Source organism: Saccoglossus kowalevskii, chromosome 2 (genome assembly GCF_978046115.1).
Source record: "Saccoglossus kowalevskii chromosome 2, keSacKowa6.1, whole genome shotgun sequence".
Taxonomy (NCBI): domain Eukaryota; kingdom Metazoa; phylum Hemichordata; class Enteropneusta; family Harrimaniidae; genus Saccoglossus; species Saccoglossus kowalevskii.
This window is the reverse complement of record NC_140642.1, coordinates 17,690,303-17,712,627: the sequence shown is the minus strand read 5'-3', so window position 1 is coordinate 17,712,627 and position 22,325 is coordinate 17,690,303. Positions and strand designations below refer to the sequence as shown.

General features: G+C 40.1%; 1 protein-coding gene and 1 non-coding gene across 2 annotated transcripts; both read right to left on the bottom strand.

Moving 5' to 3' along the window:
• Positions 1-572: 572 nt before the first annotated feature.
• On the bottom strand, positions 573-15,062 carry LOC100367157 (carboxypeptidase B-like). Its single transcript, XM_002731393.4, has 10 exons — positions 14,852-15,062; positions 7,701-7,776; positions 6,852-7,091; positions 5,742-5,843; positions 5,028-5,132; positions 3,627-3,734; positions 3,123-3,213; positions 2,513-2,715; positions 1,983-2,067; positions 573-948 (listed from the first exon to the last, which is right to left on the bottom strand). Exons 1-10 carry the CDS (start codon positions 14,926-14,928, stop codon positions 755-757), a joined length of 1,281 nt encoding a protein of 426 aa, XP_002731439.2. The 5' UTR covers positions 14,929-15,062; the 3' UTR covers positions 573-754.
• Positions 15,063-20,816: 5,754 nt separating this feature from the next.
• Positions 20,817-20,935, bottom strand: LOC144361675 (U5 spliceosomal RNA). The gene has a single exon (XR_013422425.1). It is a non-coding gene; the product is annotated as a U5 spliceosomal RNA (small nuclear RNA).
• Between the last annotated feature and the right edge of the window lie 1,390 nt (positions 20,936-22,325).

The following is a 22,325-nucleotide window of genomic DNA, read 5'->3' as shown; positions in this document are numbered from 1 at the left end:
GTCGTGTTTATTTATTTGTTAAGTATTCAATTACCATTCAACGCTATTATACTCGACCTGTACACGCCTGATAAGTCAGTATTATTAATCTACGTCGCAATTCACGGCAATTCATGGAGCGACAGTGTTGAGGAACTGTGACACAATAAGAGTCCAATGTTCATCATGCGGGTACGTGTATGTAGATGCGACCATGTTGACACTGAAAACTGCATAAGCGCATGTTTTATTTTGAACACACATATGGGACTCTTTCAGCTATCCTGTATGACGTCAATTACATTGTTTGAAAAAATAACTTATATATTGTTTTAGTATGACTGATTTTACTTGCGTGCCATCTCTGTCGTTCGTTGGATGTACATACATGAGCGATTCGATGAAATGGTGAACAGTACTCGAGGTCCAATCAAAGCACTGGTGGTCACGCGGTCGTTATTCCACTTTTTCGTAATATAAAAAGGGTGTTTTAAAATAATAAGGGCTGACTTCAGGCATTGTTCACTTATCGACCCCAAATCGACGTGTTTTTTTTATAAGACTTCATATAATAATATTAATACTGCTAAATATCAATGATTAGATTCATTTTATAAAAAAAAAATGTTTGTAAAAATTCCTGAATAACGAGATAACCTGGCACACTTTAATCAACACACAGATGACGTTCGTATTCTGTTTTCTCTTGCCGGAACACCGCGGTACTCACGCGGGTGTATGTATCATGGCGTCACTTCTTGGCAGTTAAACGGAACTAGATTCCTTCTTCTTCTAAGAGGTACATCACGCCGGCTTTAGCCGATTCCCATGCTTCGATGCAGGTGGGTATGATTTGCGTTTTGGGTAACAAGAAACCGTAGTATCCCTTGTCTCGAAGTTCTACTGCGTAAGAATGCTTAACTCCAAGTTCACCAAACACAAAATCCAAACTTGCACCTGAAGCGGAATCTGATAACATATACAAAGATAAGGTGGCGAATAATAAACTTGTATTTAATCATAGACCATAAAAATACAGGGACGGGCAAATGCAGTATTCATCAAAGAAGAATGCTACTATATGTGTGTTACGTTGATTTTTAAGGTATATAATTCAATGTATGTATGTAGGTGGAATTATGATACATTGCGATGCCGATTATTGAAACTGAGCGTTCGCCTTGGTCGATCAGTAACACGTTCCATCCAGTAAACATACAATACCGGTCAATGCACGAATAATGTGTAATAATGTCGTCGACCATGAAAAACATATCATAGTCTTTTTATAACAACAGTAATGAACCCTCCACAACGTTATATTCGATACGGACGTGATATTGCCATTATTGCCCTGGTGACACGCAACAATCAACAGTGCATCGTCCTTTATTCAAATGGAATTTATGCTACACGTATAGGAGAAAAAACACGTTGAATGGGTTGACGCGGCGCAACGTCATCGTGACTGATTCAAGTAGAAACGTTAAGGCAGCGCACGTTAAAGCGGGGGAGTCGTCACCTGCGCATGCGTCAGATGGCCATAGCGTGTCATTGTTTACAAACAAGCGTCTGCCCATGAACATTTGCGTTTTTAGCGTGTGTTGTTGTCGTCGATTGGGACTCAATTCCCGCGCGTGCGCAGGTGACGACCCTCCCGCTTCAATATTTTGTGTAAAACAATAATTTTACATTCGTTGTATATGCCGCTGTGGGACCTATAGTGACAATTGTAACCTTTGGCAGTATCATGGCATTCAGTTCAGTCGATCTCAGTGAGGCATTATCACTAAAAAAGACAATTTGTTGGAAAAACTATAATTTGAACTCACAGCTTAGTGTATATGAAATGAACTATATCTTACAGCGGGGGAGTCGTCATCTGCGCATGCGGCCGACGGTCATAGTGTGACGCTGTTTACAAACTAGCGTCTACCTTTGTCGTCGCTTTCCGAACGTGCACAGGTGGCAACCCCTCTACTTTAAAATAGACTCTCACTCACAAATAATTTCGTACACAGGCCCATATCTATACTTTGTCCCGTAAACAGATTGCAGTTTCGTGACAGCCGCCTCCAAGAATTTCATCTACAAAAGAAAAAAGGAAACTACATTTTTGGTGAAGTTCTAAATTCCTCATCGATGTTGTATTGAATATTACAACATCAACGTTTGGCCATTTTCGCAAGTCAAAGTACAATGCACGACGTAATTAAATATGGTACTCGTCGCTGTTCCAACGAAGGAAATAAACAAACACACTGCAAAATATTTTGCAACAGGTGTTTAATTTTTTGCTTTTTTGAGTAATTTTTCCCATTTGTTTCATTATTTTGCCAGAACCCCCCTAAAAAACAGTCGTGAGCGGCCTCATTTGACACAGTAAATATCTGTTCATTTGTGTATCATCAAACTACCATATTTGTATAATCAGAAATAGTTTGGCGAAGCCGTTAAAAAAGTACGAATAAATCAATAAGTGTTATCTAGAAGTTTATAATTTTAGTATAATTAGTACGCGGGATATACTCACGTGATCTTCGTAAAATTCATTAACTTTTGGTGTATACGACCAAGGTGCCATCCACAGCTGAGAGAAGGAATGCCAGTCCACAAAGAGCACTAGTTTATCAGACAAATTTCTTAAATAATTCTCAGTTCCAGTCACTTCTACAGTCGATGCTGGGCCTGTTCCCCGATACGTCACGAAACAGGGGTTCGTTTGTGAATCTGGCCCTGCAATTTTCAAAACAAAATCTTGATTTCAGGTAAACATCGTCAAATAATATTTCATATTTATATTATGGCGTGCGTGTTGGATGTATTTTGCCTGGTCAAAGATTTCGATGACACTGTGTCAGCGTCGCCGGGGATTGAAAGATGTCCGTTATTATTTGTATTGACAACTTAAACAATAAATTATCTCGTGATTCGAAGCCCACCCGAACGTTAAGCGATATCTCAAATCAAACAGTCGTAAATAAAAAAAAGAGCAATATAGACGGGCCAAATATGAATGGGAAAAAAAACAGTCGATGTGTTTATAATGTTTCGTTGAAGTACTAGTATATTGCGTTTACTCTCATCACAACGCCCCCCACCACCACCAGAAAATAATTGTATAGTCTTGCCACGATATTTACCTCCCCATTCAAACGACCAGTTTCTGTTGAGGTCTGTACCCACGCAGTAAGATCCGTTATTCGGACTCCGGTCTTTTCGCCACAATCGATCCTGAAATATATTTAATATAATGCACTTCAGATACGATTTCGGCACAGACAAATAACTTAGCATCGTTATGCCGATTGGCGCTTACTCATTGTAGACTAATTGTAACATATTGTATGAATTACTTTATAGCGTTCGAGTTCAATGAGCAAAGCATGGTAAGTTTTTGTGTATAACTAGTCAACCTTTTAGTTCTATGACAAAGGTTTGCAAGTGTTGTTATGTTCATTACAAAGCACATCGCCCATCAGCGTGTTTATTTCAAATCAAGACCGCTTTTGGAGGAATACGGGATCAGAAAACGTGACCTAATAATATTGTTTGCAATGTAATCATTCCTATTGGCGATTTAATTGTACAGTATTTCCGCCCATTATATGACTAAGGAGGAACAAACATGTAAACTGACGACTTACTACAAACGTATAGATATATCCATCGACGTTTAGGACAGGTACAATATACCAGTCTAATGAGTCTATCATTTTCGTAACCACGGGGTCCACACCATAGTTCTCCACCATCTGTAATACACCAACACAATAGATCAGAGTTGGTCATGCACCATGAATGCTACGTTGCTGAGTAAAACAGTGTAGCGTGACCAGCATCCATTTATTTATTTGAATAGTGATATATAGTGCGATGAGTGCATTTGACAAGAATGTCTGTAGGTAGACCGAGACGGTTCAGTTTTCAATTTCATTCGGTGTTGTCAAACGGGGTTGTTAACTATCAGTTTCTGACGTACGGATTTTGAAATCATGCAGTTGTATGGAGCACTTCTCTTGTGTGGCAGGCGCCAATTTCTTGGGTAATAGATATGTGCGCTTTGATAGCAGAAAAGTAATTTTCATTAAAAATAACGTTTTGCAGATGTGTTTATTTTTAGTTTTTACGAACTGAACAACAACAACAACACAAGTGCAATATGTATATTCGTGTTACAATACAAGACAATGCAGTGTTGATTTTTTTGTGATGTGTAATCGCTAACAAGCAAAGAATGTTCAACAACACTTTAGTAATTTATGTCACTGACAGGGAATACTAATTTGCATATCATATTCACTGAAACCAACACTTTTTTGTTGTTGCTAATTTGACTGAATTGTAGCAAATTTGATTAAAATAAGGCAACTTTTAAATCAGTGGATACAATGCAACTAAAACTTTCACGTTTATTTCGCTAATGTTGACACATTCATACAATTATAGACACACTAATAGCTCATCAGATTCTCACCTTCAATGAAATGTGAACAACTAATTCTAATCAGCATTGTGCAATTGTCTTTAAACTGAGAAATTAAATGTGTATCGTGTAACAGAATTAGGGTACTGACTGAATAGCTTGAGGTCTCGGACAGTTCTCAATATCTCAAACCCGATTTTCACCAAATGCACACACTTCGGCAGATGAACCTTTTTTACTCAATAATGACTCATCAATATTTCCCAATAGCGCCCAACCAAGCGATCAAAAGGCATACTTAAAGCGCGGTAGTCGTCGCGCCGCGCATGCGCGAGATATGGGTATCATATAAACAAAGATGGCAATTTTGACTGTTGCGTACACCAACTAGTACAAACTGAGAGGTTATCAAAATTTAATTAGGTATTTTCTTGGTGTTTGGATGATATCGAAGGAGTTGTCGACGGTAATTAGTGCAAGTGGCTCAAAGGGCAAAACTCGTACTCGTGATTTCATTAGAAAAGCGCATTGGATTATGGGAAAATCAATGTTCATCAACACAAATATCGCACATGCCCGACGCGACAACTACCGCCCTTTAAAAAACACACAGTAATGATACCTCTTTGATCATGAACAACATGGAACTGGGCGATACCCACTCTCTGCCATGTATACCGCCCTCGAACCACGCACATGATTTATTATAAGAAGCGGGTTTCCGTATCTGCAAAAAAAAAAAAAAAACACAAAAAAACACCAGATTGTAAATATCTTGAACCTTGGGGCGATTCGAAGATAAACTGAAAGCGATTAAACGTCGACAATTTCGCTCAGTCAAACTAAGATAAGCATACATAATTCATAAACAAAATCATCTTCAATAGAAAGCTTCCGGCCGGCTGCCAGTGTTTGTAACTGTTATTTGTTAACTTGTTAAAATTACCTGGTTTATAGTGTTTCTTGTAAAAAAAAGACACTATATATAGGTTATGATTTATCGTAAATTAGAAAAAAGGTAATTTATGTTCCTCAAACACAGCAGTAAATTTATTCGACAAAAAAACACACAAAAATATCAGTACGCACATACACCGTAATTTTAAGCGACGTGCACATTATTTCTGATCATTATACGATGTTTGTTTGTTTATTTCACAATATATCGACTTTTAAAAAAGCAGCGGGTGGGAGTAAACAATTGCCACCATCCCTTGCTTTTAATATTTTAGAACAATCGTTCTCAGGCTGTGTACCACTAGTTTTGAGGGAGACTGAGGCGGTACGCTTTGGGGACACGTCCCCAAAAATCACGTGATGTATTATGGGGACTTACCTTAATGCCTCGAATTGGTCGACCTTCGTATGAATACGTTACAGTGAATATTTCAGTTAAATTAGGATATGTCTCTACCACGCTGTCCATCCAAGCGTCAATCTGAAAAAAAACGATAAAAGTTAAAATGGTGTGCTGTAAATATACGGTCCATTCTCAAAGAACTTCACTGAGAACTATGTAGAATATCTGATGGCGAGAATGTACCGGATAGCGGAAGTATTTTAGGATTTGTTTAGGACTCGTCTTGTTTGAAATTGAATGCGGCAAATCGTCGTGAATCTACGCTCGAAGCAAGCAATCATAAGCCGCAGCAATCGCTAGCACTCTGACGCCGCGCGCTGACAATTTCTGAAATGTAACATATAATTCAGATTCCCGTGATATGACCCCGCAATAGGAGCACACTCGAACCAATAGTTCCAAGACTCCAAATAAAATAAAGGAATAATCTCACTCCCTTAAGACCCATTTTGGATTCAACAATAGCAGATTAAATCTCAAACAGCTAATAAATTATTATTAGTTGTCTGGGATTAGATGTAGATGAACACTCATTGTGATTAAACAAATAAAATAGTTGTAAGTCTGGCTAACATTATTTGTATTTCGTTGGCTCAATCAGTTATCCACAATTCTCTATGATTTGTGTATTGAACGTGCATTGATCTAAACATTAATCTTGCAAAAAATTGTTACTATAATTTTGGATTTTGGATTGGATTCTATTAAGGTATTTTTTATTTATTTATTTCAGAAAGTACGTTATGCAAAGTTTGAGCAGAATTTCACTTTTCCCGACTTGAACCAAAATATTTTAGGTTCAAATGACCTAGGGTAATCATACACTGTACACTGTACACGGGGAACACATTACGCCACATAAATATACCAGACATAGCAGATCATCGTAACATGTCATAGGGTCTCTTATGTTGCTTATGTTGCTTATGTTATGTTATACATCATGAAAATCACCATCTTGTTTTGACGTAACTACAAACTTGTAGTTATATAACCAGAGTCGTGGGGACCATCATGCAAAGCCGCAAAACTGCTAGGTATGGAATAGAATTTAATATTGACCGTGACTGAAAAGTAGGCTCTTACCGCAGGCATTGTATGGTAGCTGCTGTAATCAAATCTTGAAAGCTTGATTGGCCCCCTATCTGTCGCTTCTCCTTCGAAGTCCGCCATTTGCTTGTCAATTTCATATTGGATATCCTCCATTGTAATCTCGAAACGTATACCGTGTTTGTCTAATATGCTAATAACGTCGTAGACCTGGTCCGGTGGTGCCATTACGTTAATCGGGTGATCGACAATGACGTAGTCTGACCAGAAATCCAGCTACGGGTAGAAGAAATTGGTTTCACAGTAACAAATCCAACATAATTACCACTCTTCAAGAATGTTCTGGCAAATACTAGGACAAGAACATGTCAATTTTCTAAATAGTAAGATTTCAACAGCGCGATCTCTGTGACTTCCGTGGGAGTAGAGCATTAATTTGTGTATTTCACATTTCAAGCCGGCTTAGAATGTTTTTATTTATTTATTTTTTTTTTTTTGCTTTTAAATTTCAATTATAAATTGTCAAAAACAATAATGCTTACATAACAGCAATACTAATAATATCATATATTATACGATCGACGTTTACCAGTTGCTGTATACGCACTATAAACACACTGTCATTGGTACTTGCTTTCGACAGTCTGGTATAACACACTCGGACATATAGAATGGTTTTATTCTCGTCATGATATTCACCCACAGATGCATAATCCGCTGCCGTGATAGTACCGCTATTGAACCATGACAATAAAATTGTCAATATCAATTTCAAACGAAGTGAAAAAAAATTGGGTTCTTTGTCTGCGCAGCGTGAAATTCTGAAAAGATTTGGTTTGTTCTCTGAAATCTCGTTTGAGTTCGCATTAAATAGGGGCTACTTACGTCAAATCGGTCTCGAACACTTTTTATCACGGCCACTTCATCTGTCTTTTGAGGAGTTATACGGATCACCTTGTAACTAGAAAGAGAGGTATTCATAGAAGAAGCAAATGAGCGTATAATTTGGACGTGTGGTGTAGTAGTTGTACTTTTTGAATGATCTGTTCATATCGCCCATTTTGAACGGTACACCACCCATTACTATTGAAACAACCACCAACTAAAAAAAAAGACAGAGTCTATTTTCAACAAATTTGACGCTATTGTATTATTCAGTGGTCAGCACGGGATCATTGTACCACGAAATGTATTGTTCAATCTCTCATTCAAAGTCAACAGCAGCGACATTGCTTTTGGTCAACACTCTTGCCTCACGTTTAAATATGCAAACTGTGTTACTTACAGTGGCGCCATTGTTAGGCGTGGTATTAATGGTTACCTCCCGTGACATGTGTCAACATCGTCTATCGTTTATTTTTTTTAATTATAACAGACAATGTATCGTGACAGCGGTTGATCACGTCAACTACTGTGAAATGGATCACTACATGGCGCCAAGTAAAAGCGTTGAGCCGAAGTCTGTCGTCATGGTGCTAAATTTCAACTGGGGATGACCGCGGTCTTACTAAGATCACTACTTGAAATTAACGACACGTTTCATATTGAGCATTTGTAGAATTTTGTAGTAACTCTTTGCACGGTTTCGTCGACGTCGAATTCATTGCGGGAAATTAAAACGTTGATTTCGTGTGAATAACAATAACAAATCAAAATACCCCGTCTCTACTTAGCGTCGACATATTTCGACGCGTGTTTTCAACTGGGGCACAATAGTGCGTTATTAATGATGAACAAATCTATATTACAAGGATCAGAGATCAATCAGGGTAGTTTGCTTGCGACGGTCTCTCGAATACACAATGGGCTACGAATATCTCAGATAGACATTGGGGAGATAAAATAGAAATCAGGCAATTTGTCTTCAGCTTGTTGCAGGTCACATATACTATACATGTTATATATACGTTATGCCCTCCCCAGTCAATGCGCAATTTCTTTTTCGCCAGGCAAGATCATCACCACTAAGTTCGAGGATGAGTATTTCTTCACCGGAGTGAGCGAAAGCGTGCGATGGCATAATCTAGGAAAATATGCTCTGAATTATCGCAAAAGTCTCGTCTTTATTAATAACAGAGGAGTGTGGTCTGTATCGAGGGTACGATATGTGTTCAATATCAAATGAGAACTTTTCGGCATTATTATCAAATTTTCTTTATTGCAAATATACTGCGATATTCATAGTTACAAGCTTTGTCAATAATATTAACTTCACAAATATGCAAATGAAATAAAATTAGTCTCTTCTAAAATTGAGTTTCCTGGCCATTTGATATAATTTCATATAGTTATTGACTGTTTTACATGTTATACATTTTCAGGTTTTTATCCCAGTAGGAAATATTTCCTAGTGTCTAAAACGATTCAAATTTGGAATAATTTCCATGGGAAGTTATGTCTACTCATATTTTTTGAGAAAGTTGGTCATAAATCGCATGACAGTGTTTATTAATCTATTACGTAAAATCATAAAGTTATTGTCCCATGGCACCATGAGGTTGCATTTTTGTGTGTTACAATCATGACATATTTTGAGAAACTTGTAATAATATTTTTAGAACAATTCCATAGAGCATTTTTTGACATTTTTTAAAACCTAAATTTTTGAAACAATTTAGAAGAACAATGAGTGCCACATCATTAACAATATATGAATTTTTCAGCCTATGTCACTAGACTACAATTTGAGATAAGCCATAATATCTCATAGGAACCTATGGTAAAAGCGTTATAATACTGTCAAAATGGCGACTATACACTAAATAACAACCAACATTTTCTCGAAAATTAAGCTGGTAACCCCCAACTTTTATTAATTCAACAATATCCTTATAATGCCTGGAAGTACAATTTATTGGAAAATGAATAAATTTGAGTATTTGCATTCATGAGTAGGCTTCTACTTTAAAGTATTATTTCATCCGAATATCCCGATTATTCTTGACAATCATCAGCATATGTAACCAAATAATTTTTTTTCAATATACGGGGAGTCTGTTTACCATACTAGAAACCAGTGATAAATGGTTCACAAATTATCTTTTTCATCGATATTTGACCTGTGTGTTTGTGTGAGAAGTAGTTTGATGACTGTATATTTTATCTGGGTTTTGTGAACAACGACATAAAATAAATCCATACCATAAACGTGAGGAAAATCCGGTCATTTGTTTGAATGGTAGTGAACTAGTGAACGTATTACTACACCACAGTCACTTGGGGGCTGAAAATCAATAAATACTAATTTTCTAAAAAAAAAATCATCCGCTATACGTATATAAATAAACAAGTTGTGAAACATGGCACCTAGTAAATCGACACCCTGTCGGCTTCAAATTTCGATTTCTTACCTTAAAATGCGAAACAAAAATTTTAGAGGGGATCAGGTGTTACGTTAATAACCATTGTTCATAATCGCTAACTTGGTTTTATTCAAAACTGCACAAATCCCGCGTTTTCTGATGATATCCGACGATTTCATGAACGAAAATGGCCAGCAGCCAGAATCAAGGGGGATTCGCACAGAGTTCTGGGTAAATCAAGGAAATACTCGCTGTTACGGCACGCCTGATTGGCTGAAAATGCGTATGTGCACTTGATTTACCCAGAACTCTGTGCGGATCCCCCTTGATTCTGGCTGCTGGCCATTTTCGTTCATGAAATCGTCGGATATCATCAGAAAACGCGGGATTTGTGTAGTTTTGAATAAAACCAAGTTAGCGACTATGAAAAATGGTTATTAACGTAACACCTGACCCTCTCTAAAATTTGTGTTAAGAAAGAAATCGAAATTTGAAACCGACAGGGTGTCGATTTACTAGGTGGCCATGTTTCACAACTTGTTTATTTATATACGTATAGCGGATGATTTTTTTTTAAATTAGTATTTATTGATTTTCAGCCCCCAAGTGAATGTGTAGTACACTCGGCCTTGTACTAATACATGTATTCGACTGACATCAAACCAATAATCTGTGTTAAAACATTCCGCTCAAAGTTTACACGAAAACAATTTCGGAAATATCTCTGTCGGAAATACTAGTATACTGATAAATTCTCATCCATTGAGCCATAACCCACGCCCAACTGAGTCATGTGAATGTATTCGCGCATACCGGTACTCTACAATACGAAAAATACAAAACACACACGAGCTCGAGGGCACAAGGTCAGATGTATTTATATGAAAAATATGAAAATTAAACCACAGACCTTCCAATGGATAGGTCTGATAAAACGCCATCGGTGATTTTGAGAACTCTTGGATTTGACCGATTGGAAGCGAGTTATTATTGATTAAATTCAGTGTACACGAGCGGTGGTGTATGTGTGTTCACGTTTACTCATGTTGCACATCGACGTCGCGCAAATAGAAATATTTCCTAGTGTGAAGGAGTGTGGAAAGTGCATTCTGAAAGGGCACCATTATTGCCTTTCTTCTTTTTGAGATTGAGTTAACCTCTGACGTCAAGGAGACTAGTAATTACTGAACTCGATATATTGTGCTCGTTCTACCGATGGATAATATTATTAGGTCTTCAGTACACTGTACTGTGTGTGGCTATTTGCATACAACACCTTCGTTTACCTGTTTGGTCACGTAGCCTTACTCCCAACCTTCCGACCGCGTGCCAGTAAGTAGATTACATCATCAATTGCAACACTATCTTCACGACGTTTATTTCATTCGTCAATCGCGTGGTCGCTGGGAAATTTGAGTTCTCGTTTTGAAAAAAAAATGACACATTGTGTGATCACGAGGGGTAACACGTAGATTGTTTCATGTGTTATTCAATTGTAGCCGTAGAATTGTATTGTGATTCAAAGGGCGTTGCCGTGTCACTGAAAAGGTCCCATGTGTAAACTTCAATGATCGGCCCTTGGCGACAACTGGCAATCAATGTAGGTCAATACGTACGCAAGTGAAGAAATACTTTACGTGTCGATTGTTAGAGTATTCTGAAATGCTATCGCTGACGTGGGCCAATTCAAGAATACCTGTAAACCTCATCATTGTTGCCTCTCTGTTTACCTTCCAAGTGTTCCAATCGCCTGCGTTTCGTTCTCCTTTTGTTTGCGGAAGAAAGATAGCGATTGTTCCTAGGAACAATTCCCATTGAAAAATTGTGATTGTTTGATACCCATCGTACTGTATCTGAGGCCCACGTATTCGGGTGCAGCAGATACGCCTTAAGACTGCGATGTTTACGTCGATGACGGGGGCTATTTTTTTATCGGGGCATCGCAGTGTTACATAGTTAGTAGATGAGTCCGGTTGAAAACAAGCGTTTAGAAGGACGACATTGTTTATAAGAATGTAGCATTAGAAGTCGTTGTGCTGCACCATCGGATTTCGTTGGATCAAAAAATGTATTTTACACGCGATGTATACGTTAAATGGGAATCATATCGAGTACGACGATGCGCCAGGTCTGCAGCGCTTTAACATTCAGAAGCACAAGAACAACGGCAAACAGAGAATGGTCGGTATATACTAGTATACGCACTGGGGAAATTGTGCATCGTGACAGGGAGTTCGAAGATAATCTTGAACATACAAATAGTCTTAGTGGGAATAATTTTTATATAAATGAGCCTGTTCGGGATCGAGCATTCTATGCAGTCACAGAAATACGTAATCGGTTGTTAGTATCATACTGCCACAACTATAAATAGATTTACGTGATAATATGAAATTCATTTGAAAATAAATGAATTTTAAATTGGACAAATGGAACAATCATTGTATAGACAGACAGGCATACCCATTAAATAAAGATGCGTGACTTTGCCGTTGTTGTCGTTTCCTAACCCACGTATATAAATTCAAAACGATTTATGTCGTACCAAATGAATACACGTGTAGTGGTGTTCAAAATGGTAGGATGTTCAAAATACACAGGTGAAAAGACCAACAGGACAGCTGGAAAATGAATTGTTGGTCTATAAAATGAAAAATCGGCATTTTGCACGCTGTTGTCATAAACCATGACGTGTTAATTGGCATGCCATTATGCATTTACAAATTTTGTAACACAAATTACATTACATGAACTAGAAAAAATTTAAACAAAATTGTGAATTATTAGAAAGCTTAGAAAGAACTCTCGTGTTAAAAATTATATATAGCTGACGACGACGACGCCAAGAAAATACATCGTCGTTGAAACGTACATTATGTTTTATATTTATATTTTTATTTAGAGCAACATCGAAAAAAAGTCATTTAAACTGCTGTTTCGTTAACAGATACTATGCTGGTTTAAGCATAGATCAAGCAATTGCCTGGCTGGTTGACACATATGTGCTATTGCCCGGCTGGTTGACACAGATGTGCTATTGCCCGGCTGGTTGACACAGATGTGCTATTGCCCGGCTGGTTGACACAGATGTGCTATTGCCAGGCTGGTTGACACAGATGTGCTATTGCCCGGCTGGTTTACACAGATGGGCTTTTGCCTGGCTGGTTGACACAGATGTGCTATTGCCCGGCTGGTTGACACAGATGTGCTATTGCCCGGCTGGTTGACACAGATGTGCTATTGCCAGGCTGGTTGACACAGATGTGCTATTGCCCGGCTGGTTTACACAGATGTGCTATTGCCTGGCTGGTTTACACAGATGTGCTTTTGCCCGGCTGGTTTACACAGATGTGCTTTTGCCCGGCTGGTTTACACAGATGTGCTATTGCCTGGCTGGTTTACACAGATGTGCTATTGCCTGGCTGGTTTACACAGATACGCTATTGCCTGGCTACACAAATGTGTTATTGCCAGTCTGGTTTACGCAAAGATGCTACCGTATGATTGGTTAAAGCAAATATGTTGTAGCAGACTGGATAACGCAAACGTATCTTTACCTGTATGGTTTACACAACAAATCTATTGCATGGTTGGTTTACACAATTATTTAAACAAAAAATGCTATTTGCTAACTGGTTTACGCAGAGGTGATATTGCCTGGTTGGTTTACACACAAATGTGCCATTACACTGGTTGGTTGATTGGTTCACTAAACAATGCTATTATTACATTTAGAAGTCAGTTGTATATTCGTTCGCAAATGTATTGGTATTTTACCAATGCACTTCAATGTACCGTAAAGTTACATCACAAGTAAGTGCCCGAATTCGCCACGCACGCACGTGAAACATATGGAAGTATTTTTTTGTCGAAAACACGCAAATATATCTTGCACATATGTACCGAGTAATTAAATGCTCTTGTGCTTAAGTAGCAATCACTAAACACCGACTGCACACATTGAGTATATACATCAACTATGCCCAAAGAAACGACGGCTCTTTCATTAAACATACCCGCCTTACAATTCGGTAGGCAAAGAACTGTTCTATGAGTGAGTGAGTGTGTGTGACAGTTTAAGTGTCGCTGATAGTGTTGTCATCGCGCATATTATTGCCGGTGACAACACCGTTTAGTGATACACTCTGAGTGTTGTAAATGTTTATACAATTCCTGGGGAAAGTTGTTGTTTATTCCGCACTTGGGTGGAGTGCCGATACTGCATATATAATCGCTCGCACTAGAATGATTTCACTACGTCAATTTTAGAGGCATTATAGCAACTTCCCGGCGCCGATCGCACATTTCAGTTGCATAGGCGATGTCTGTAACAACGCGTATTCTCGTTGTTCCGCTGTTTTATACTATTTTGAAACACCATCTGCCTGTGAAAGTTGGTTCAACTTGATTTTCAATTATTTTATTCTGTTCAGTACTTGCCCGCAGTACAATTTTGCCACAATCGTGACATATCAATTTACCTATGTACTGCTGGTGGCGGGCTCTCTCACTCATATTATCATTCTGCCCGGCCGTTATTTTATGCAGGGTGTATATTTATACGGCGTATACGGAATTCTTAGGTGAGACAAGAAAAGCCTGGCAAGCCACCCTATAGTGCAACTCGCTGGCGCCCCGTGAATTGTTGTATGCACAAACGTGTCATGGTTGTTAGTGTACCGTGACAATAGATAGAGAGGGAGAGTGTTTTATTTTTAACTAAAACCAACTTACCCGTCATATCGTCTCGCGGCGACAAAACTTGCGAGACACATACATAAAATAATACAGGTACACCTTGGTACGTCCATGTTCGCCAATAATAAGTCTACCGATGGATACCAACAGCTGCTATGACGCTACCATTGCGATTCCCGGCAAAGACTTCGACGAGAAAGGCACAGGTTGCTCAACTAACCTTGCAAGAGGCTGCGTTCACGCTGTTTGTGGACGAGTACTATTATTGAGTATGCAAAGACGGGCGACAGAGGGGACACGCACCTATGATCTTGATTTACGAGTTATATCGTTGGTCATTCACTAGACGTAAATAGACTATTGGAAATCGTTCATGGGTGACCCGTTAAATGTCGTAACCGCGAATCATTACGGCCGTTTGACGATATGTATTTTTTATTTAATGGTGATAATTGAGACGATTAAATATATTTTACTAAGCATTCGTGTGTTTTGTTCTGCGATGTTATTTTCACGTAGGTAGACACACCGAGACACTGGGGTCGAATGACCTTCACTCCAAGGGCAAGGCAAAATACGCGGAGTTCATCCAAGTTAGATAACAGTATATGAAAATATATTGAGCTAGCAGCAAGCGGCCGAAGATATGACACCAAGCCAATACAGGTGGTTTGTGATTTGCATACTCAGTGAAATCAACACCGAGGATCTCTGACCCAAGAGAGTAAATCAAATGCATGGAATGAATACTTTAATCTGACAAGGGTGCATTTAATTTCATCTGTACATGGGTTCTCGGAGCTCTTGTTACAATTTTTCTGGTATCATAAGATCATTCCGTTATTCGCTTTTTCCACCATGAAACCACAATGTAAATATCCCTCGGTTTGAAGAGTTGTATTAAAGTTTGACCACGATACGCCGTGTCGGTAATTCGTACGCTGGATAGCTAAGCATTTTTTAAACAAAACCGATGCACTTAAAACCAACCTACCGTTTCAATAACAAAACACTGTGTATACTTCGAATTTATCTTGAATGGCAATACCCCCAGGATGTTATCAAAACGACCGAATGATGTTATTGATAATTGTTAGCGTTTTTTTCTGGTTCATGGGGATGTACATCGGTAATTATATCATTGCCATGCGTTTAATGTTGTGGGTATAATTTTGTAAACCATCGCGAGCTACTCGTAGTGTATTTATACTTAAATATATTGAGTCCTCTCCAAACAACACAATTGCCTCCTGTCAGCTGTACAGCGACGTTACGTTCTTGTTTTGATTCCATGCACGTGTAGCTTTCGTGACATCGCAACTATATCCCGAGTCGGTCACGAAATATGACGTGCGAGTCCCACGTTCGTTGAACTTTGAACACAGTCCATTTTATATATACACTAAACAATTATGGCATCATTTGAACCCAGTTGGCACTCCTCCGGCCCTTGTCTCGATTTCACCTAATGTGGATAATGGGCATCCGTTAAAAAAAGTGTCAGAAATGAGATTTTTTTTTCAAGTGCACGGCTTCCGAGTACGACTGGCTAGTATTCATTAATTCTGATGTCGATGTGTTTGTTGTTTTTTATTTTATGTCACGGAAGCCGAATCAATACTTGAAATTGTACTAATATAATTGTAATCAAGAAAATAGATTAGCGCACGTAACATAGAGTAACTCGCTGTTTTATGTGACTTTTTTTGCCTGTATTACATATTCATAAACATATCACCTTGCCCGTACGTGTATTTTGTGTTATTTGGTAGAAATTCAGTTTTTAGGGACTGTGTACTGATGAGGTTCAATAGTGAATGTCTTATTTGTTTGTTCAGGGTATTATTAAAATGGTGAACATTGTCTTGAACCCCCATATTATCTTCACGGTCTCTGCAATTTGCCCTCATACACTCAGATCCCACGATTTTGAAGAAATTCCAAGTTTGCCTACTTGTCGAGTGATCAAGAAAGTCGCCGGATAGTCTTGCATGCCAGCCTTCGGCGGGAAAGCTAAAGTAAAAGACAATTTCGAAAAAGTCTAGTGGTATATCTTTTCCGCATGCGCAGTAGATTCAGATGCCAGACTTGTTTTGGGGGAAACAATCGTTTCTAATCACTTCACTCGAATTGTATGCACCCAGATTAGACATTTCCTCAACCCTGCTGTTTTCTAAACGAACACCTTCACAGTGGTGGTATCGCCCGTCCTCTTGATTAAGTACTAAACTTAGTAATAATAATGTACGAACGCTTTCCGGCATATATCTAAATGAATTGTTTTGAAATACCAATAATACGGTGCTCGGTTCCTTTGAATAGTATGATCCAGAGCGAGTATCAGCGCTATTGGCAAATGACATTACTCCATGGGCCATATTTAATATTGTGATACCAGCAGCGAAGAAAGCAATGGTGTCAATGCGTCATAACCCGTCTATTATACCGTACGGTGACCGGGTCAATGTCGTATAAGTATGCATTTGTAGATATATAAATGCTGGAAACCACTTGTACGTCTACGTATTAATATGGTATAACAGTGGTGATTAAACCTTCTGTGTACGTGTACAGAGAGTTCCCGGTGTTGACGATAGGGTGCAGAGGGTTCCCGGTGGTGGCGAAACAGTGTAGAGTTCCCGGTGGTAGTACGGTGGCGACAGGGTGAAGAGGGTTTCCGATGTTGGCGACAGGATGCAGAGGGTTCCCGGTGGTGGCGAAACAGTGTAGAGTTCCCAGTGGTAGTACGGTGGCAACAGGGTGAAGAGGGTTCCCGGTGTTGGCGACAGGGTGTAGAGTTCCCGGTGGTGGCGACAGGGTGTAGAGTTCCCGGTGTTGGCGACAGGATGCAGAGTTCCCGGTGGTGGCAACAGTACAATTCCCGGTGTTGGTGACAGGGTGTAGAGTTCCCGGTGGTGGCGACAGGGTGTAGAGTTCCCGGTGGTGGCGACAGGGTGAAGAGGGTTCCCGGTGTTGGCGACAGGGTGTAGAGTTCCCGGTGTTGGCGACAGGGTGTAGAGTTCCCGGTGGTGGCGACAGGGTGTAGAGTTCCCGGTGTTGGCGACAGGGTGTAGAGTTCCCGGTGGTGGCGACAGGGTGTAGAGTTCCCGGTGGTGGCGACAGGGTGTAGAGTTCCCAGTGGTGGCTACAGGGTGTAGAGTTCCCGGTGGTGGCGACAGGATGCAGAGTTCCCAGTGGTGGCTACAGGGTGTAGAGTTCCCGGTGGTGGCGACAGGATGCAGAGTTCCCAGTGGTGGCTACAGGGTGTAGAGTTCCCAGTGGTGGCTACAGGGTGTAGAGTTCCCGGTGGTGGCGACAGGGTGTAGAGTTCCCAGTGGTGGCTACAGGGTGTAGAGTTCCCGGTGGTGGCGACAGGGTGTAGAGTTCCCAGTGGTGGCTACAGGGTGTAGAGTTCCCGGTGGTGGCGTCAGGGTGAAGAGGGTTCCCGGTGGTGGCGACAGGGTGTAGAGTTCCCGGTGTTGGCGACAGGGTGTAGAGTTTCCGGTGGTGGCGACAGGGTGTAGAGTTCCCGGTGTTGGCGACAGGGTGTAGAGTTTCCGGTGGTGGCGACAGGGTGTAGAGTTCCCAGTGGTGGCGACAGGGTGTAGAGTTCCCGGTGTTGGCGACAGGGTGTAGAGTTCCCAGTGGTGGCTACAGGGTGTAGAGTTCCCGGTGGTGGCAACAGGGTGAAGAGGGTTCCCGGTGTTGGCGACAGGGAGTAGAGTTGCCGGTGGTGGCGACAAGGTGTAGAGTTCCCAGTGGTGGCGACAGGGTGTAGAGTTCCCGGTGGTGGCGACAGGGTGAAGAGGGTTCCCGGTGTTGGCGACAGGGTGTAGAGTTCCCGGTGGTGGCGACAGGGTGTAGAGTTCTCGGTGTTGGCGACAGGATGCAGAGTTCCCAGTGGTGGCGACAGGGTGTAGAGTTCCCGGTGTTGGCGACAGGGTGTAGAGTTCCCGGTGGTGGCGACAGGGTGTAGAGTTCCCGGTGGTGGCGACAGGGTGAAGAGGGTTCCCGATGTTGGCGACAGGGTGTAGAGTTCCCGGTGTTGGCGACAGGATGCATAGTTCCCGGTGGTGGCGACAGGGTGTAGAGTTCCCGGTGTTGGCGTCAGGATGCAGAGTTCCCGGTGGTGGCGACAGGATGTAGAGTTCCCGGTGTTGGCGTCAGGATGCAGAGTTCCCGGTGGTGGCGACAGGGTGTAGAGTTTCCGGTGTTGGCGACAGGTTGCAGAGTTCCCGGTGGTGGCGACAGGGTGTAGAGTTCCCGGTGTTGGCGACAGGATGCAGAGTTCCCGCTGGTGGCGACAGGGTGTAGAGTTCCCGGTGGTGGTGACAGAGTGCAGAAAGTTACCGGTGGTGGCGACAGAGTGCAGAGTTCCCGGTGGTGGCGACAGGGTGCAGCTCGCCGCAACAGAAGCTAAAGATAATTGAGAAATACCTGAATATCAAATTTCAGGTGGACTGGTTTTCGTGTCAAACTCATAAAGGAAAGCGAATGTTTGTTTTTTTGCTGAATTGGAGCTGGACATAACAAAAACATGTGATAAACAAAACTCGTACGTAAGTACTGCGCTTTATTTGTTCTAGGTGACAGAATTATTATTTCGGCTCCATGTTTTCGCAGTATTGTTTATTTGATTTAGTACTCATCAGCTGGAAGTAGTTGGAATTTCTAAAATAATGACAAGCACATTACATTCGTGTTTTCATATTTGTCAATGCATATTAGTAATGCGTAATCAAAACACCCCCAGCGGTCAGTTCTCTTCTCATTCAAGTTGCCAAGCAACGGAAATACCATACGTCACCGTCGCTGTCTTGCGTGGCCTACTGTTTGTTTACACGAACTGCTTGCATGAAGCTTTTAGATTTATGCTTCATGGTATGCGATTAGGCACATACTATTGTATCAAAACCAAGGTCAATGCCACCTGTAGATAATCCCGTGATAATCTTTGTGAAAGGTACAACGGAACGTGCTGGTATGTGTCTTACTGTTTGTCACGGTGATTAAGAGCAGAGTAAAGTTGTTGTCAACACATGAATGCATCGCGTTGCAGGGTTATTCGACTGGTTGAATTCTAATGTATTGATACCACAATCGTTTTTTTAATAATTATAAAACTTCGAAAGGTAAATTGGTCTAAACCAAATGCCCATGATTGCCATGCCCCTTCAAATATACCCCCGGCTGTCATTGTTTGGGATTACAAATTGTACAACATAACATTGCTTCTATTCCAGCGACACAATAAGACTGTCACACCAAATTATATCACTGAAGATTGGGTCTTTTTTTGAATCGCCTTTCATTGTCTTTTTTTATTCTAAAAATAACCGATGCATAAAACCCTACACATGCCACTCGCAAGTGTTTATACGCTGAAATATTCATTCAGTGTACTCTATAGAGTTACTGTGGGCACACACGGGGATTAGAGTCCATTGTGGACCATATTGTAAATTAGTTATTTATTTGTTTATTTATTTATTTATTTATAGCAATTATCTCTGAGGCTGGGACAAGATACTATAACAAAACGGTCAGAAACAAATACAAAGATACTGAAAGTAAAACAATAAAAAAGTGGGAAGATTGGTCGTTGCGATTTACATGATTTGTCTAGCTGACATTGATGTTTATTTCAAAAGTAACGTTTCAGATATGCGGGATTCAAACTGACAGATATCACAATTGTTGTTTCCGCCACGTTGAACAACACGTACTATAAAATATGTCTGTATTAGATTTGCTATTTGCTGGTCATCGATCGATTTAGTTCAATGAGCACACAATTTTATGCAGGGGTAGCTACAGTTATACATTTTGGTCATTGTCAACGGTTGCTAGGTAGTTTTTCATGTTTAAGTTTCGTTCAAATAACTTGCATGTTTTTGCACTTTTCACCATTATTTTTTTATGTTACAACTACAAACTCTCTCTAAACAAGCTTACGATCAATCATTCTAACCGATAGTTTCTATTATTACATTTCGAGTATTACCCCGCAGTTAAGCGGGGTTATCAAAAATTGGTTATAGACTCATTAGTTGTTCCTCTGCACGGAAATCTTTAGTAAAAGGCGAAAGATTTATACGGTCTGCAGAAAAACCAGAGTAATCTACAATACGTTACTAAATAGATATTATACGTCGATCACCAAACATTTGAATGCGGTGAGTGAAGCAAGATGGCGGTAGTCAACTAATACTCTTAACCGAAAACCGCTTTTACAACTGAAACTGATACATTAATTTTATTGCAGTGCGGTACATGATCATTTCCCTGGGTTGGATGCAAAATGCATGTACGTCTTAACAGAATTTTGGGTAATTTGGCAACGATCAAGTTTGCGTTACTGTTCAAATCACATACATTTACATAAGAATAGGTTAGAATACGCATGCGTGTAGATTTTTAGGATATCAAAAGGGGCCTGTGAATCATTCAACAGGTTTTAGCGTGATTCACAGTTTAAATTTAATCAGCCCGATGGAGGCTCACTGATCATTCCGGTCACTGGTTTGCATAACGGCGGCCTTGTCGGGTGCGCATTCGCGTCAAAAGGCCACATGACGCCTTATGGAGTCCGGTTCTCAAACAAGCTTATATTTTGTGTCCTGTGTCCTTGTGCCAATTCTCACTCTTGCATTCACTGATATCATTTATACTGCACACGAAAGAAGTACAACCCATGAAGTTGAATGTCTTTTGCGCCATTCCCTGGTTCGATATTATCCATCGAATGTAATAGCTCCAAATATCGGCGGATTGACAACTTAGCTGATCTTGACTTCGCGAGTACGCCACCAACGGCAAACTAAGTCGATACATGGTGGTAAGACGTCCTGATACAGACTCGTGTGATGCGACTCAACGGGCACAGCTCTAACAGCTCCGATTCGTTTTCCGTGGCTCGAATGTAACTAGATTATGACTCGTACCATGGCATGTGACTCAAACGACAGTAGCTTCGTATTCCAATTACCATTGAAACGCACCAGAACACGAGCCGCTTTTATTTGTATACTAGTAACATGTTTTTATTCGGAATCATTTGCTATTCAACTACCACGAAACCTTTTTAAAAACCTTTTTTTTTTCAAATTTGAATTTGTTAAACGGTTATAAAACTTTTTTTTTTTTTAACTTGAAAGACACACTATATTCGATGATTTCAAGATGCACCCTCAACGTCAGATTTAATTAAATGAAACGCGGAAACTCGCCGTTTTTTTATTGTATGCTATTGTAAGCGGAATAATATAATATCGCGTCACCGAAGAATCATCAAATATTTTTAGTATATCGCGGGTAGTTATTTTTAAAATGAGAATGGAACATTTTGACTACAATTTAGGGTAAAAATTCTGCACTTTCATTCAAAACTCAGCAAGAATATTGTACATATTAACAAACTTTGGTACAGAAGCTTTAATTTATCATGAAATTCCATATTTAATGTGTCTCATATTCTAGCGCATTATAGAAACATTTTCGCATTTAACTG

Excerpts from the sequence above, each read along its gene's own strand:
- LOC100367157 (XM_002731393.4), bottom strand. The coding sequence starts at position 14,928 with ATGGACGTACCAAGGTGTACCTGTATTATTTTATGTATGTGTCTCGCA. Across the intron at positions 2,716-3,122 it reads CTGGTCGTTTGAATGGGGAG|GGCCAGATTCACAAACGAAC; the intron begins GTAAATATCGTG and ends TGAAAATTGCAG. Across the intron at positions 949-1,982 it reads GCCTGTGTACGAAATTATTT|ATTCCGCTTCAGGTGCAAGT; the intron begins GTGAGTGAGAGT and ends ATATGTTATCAG.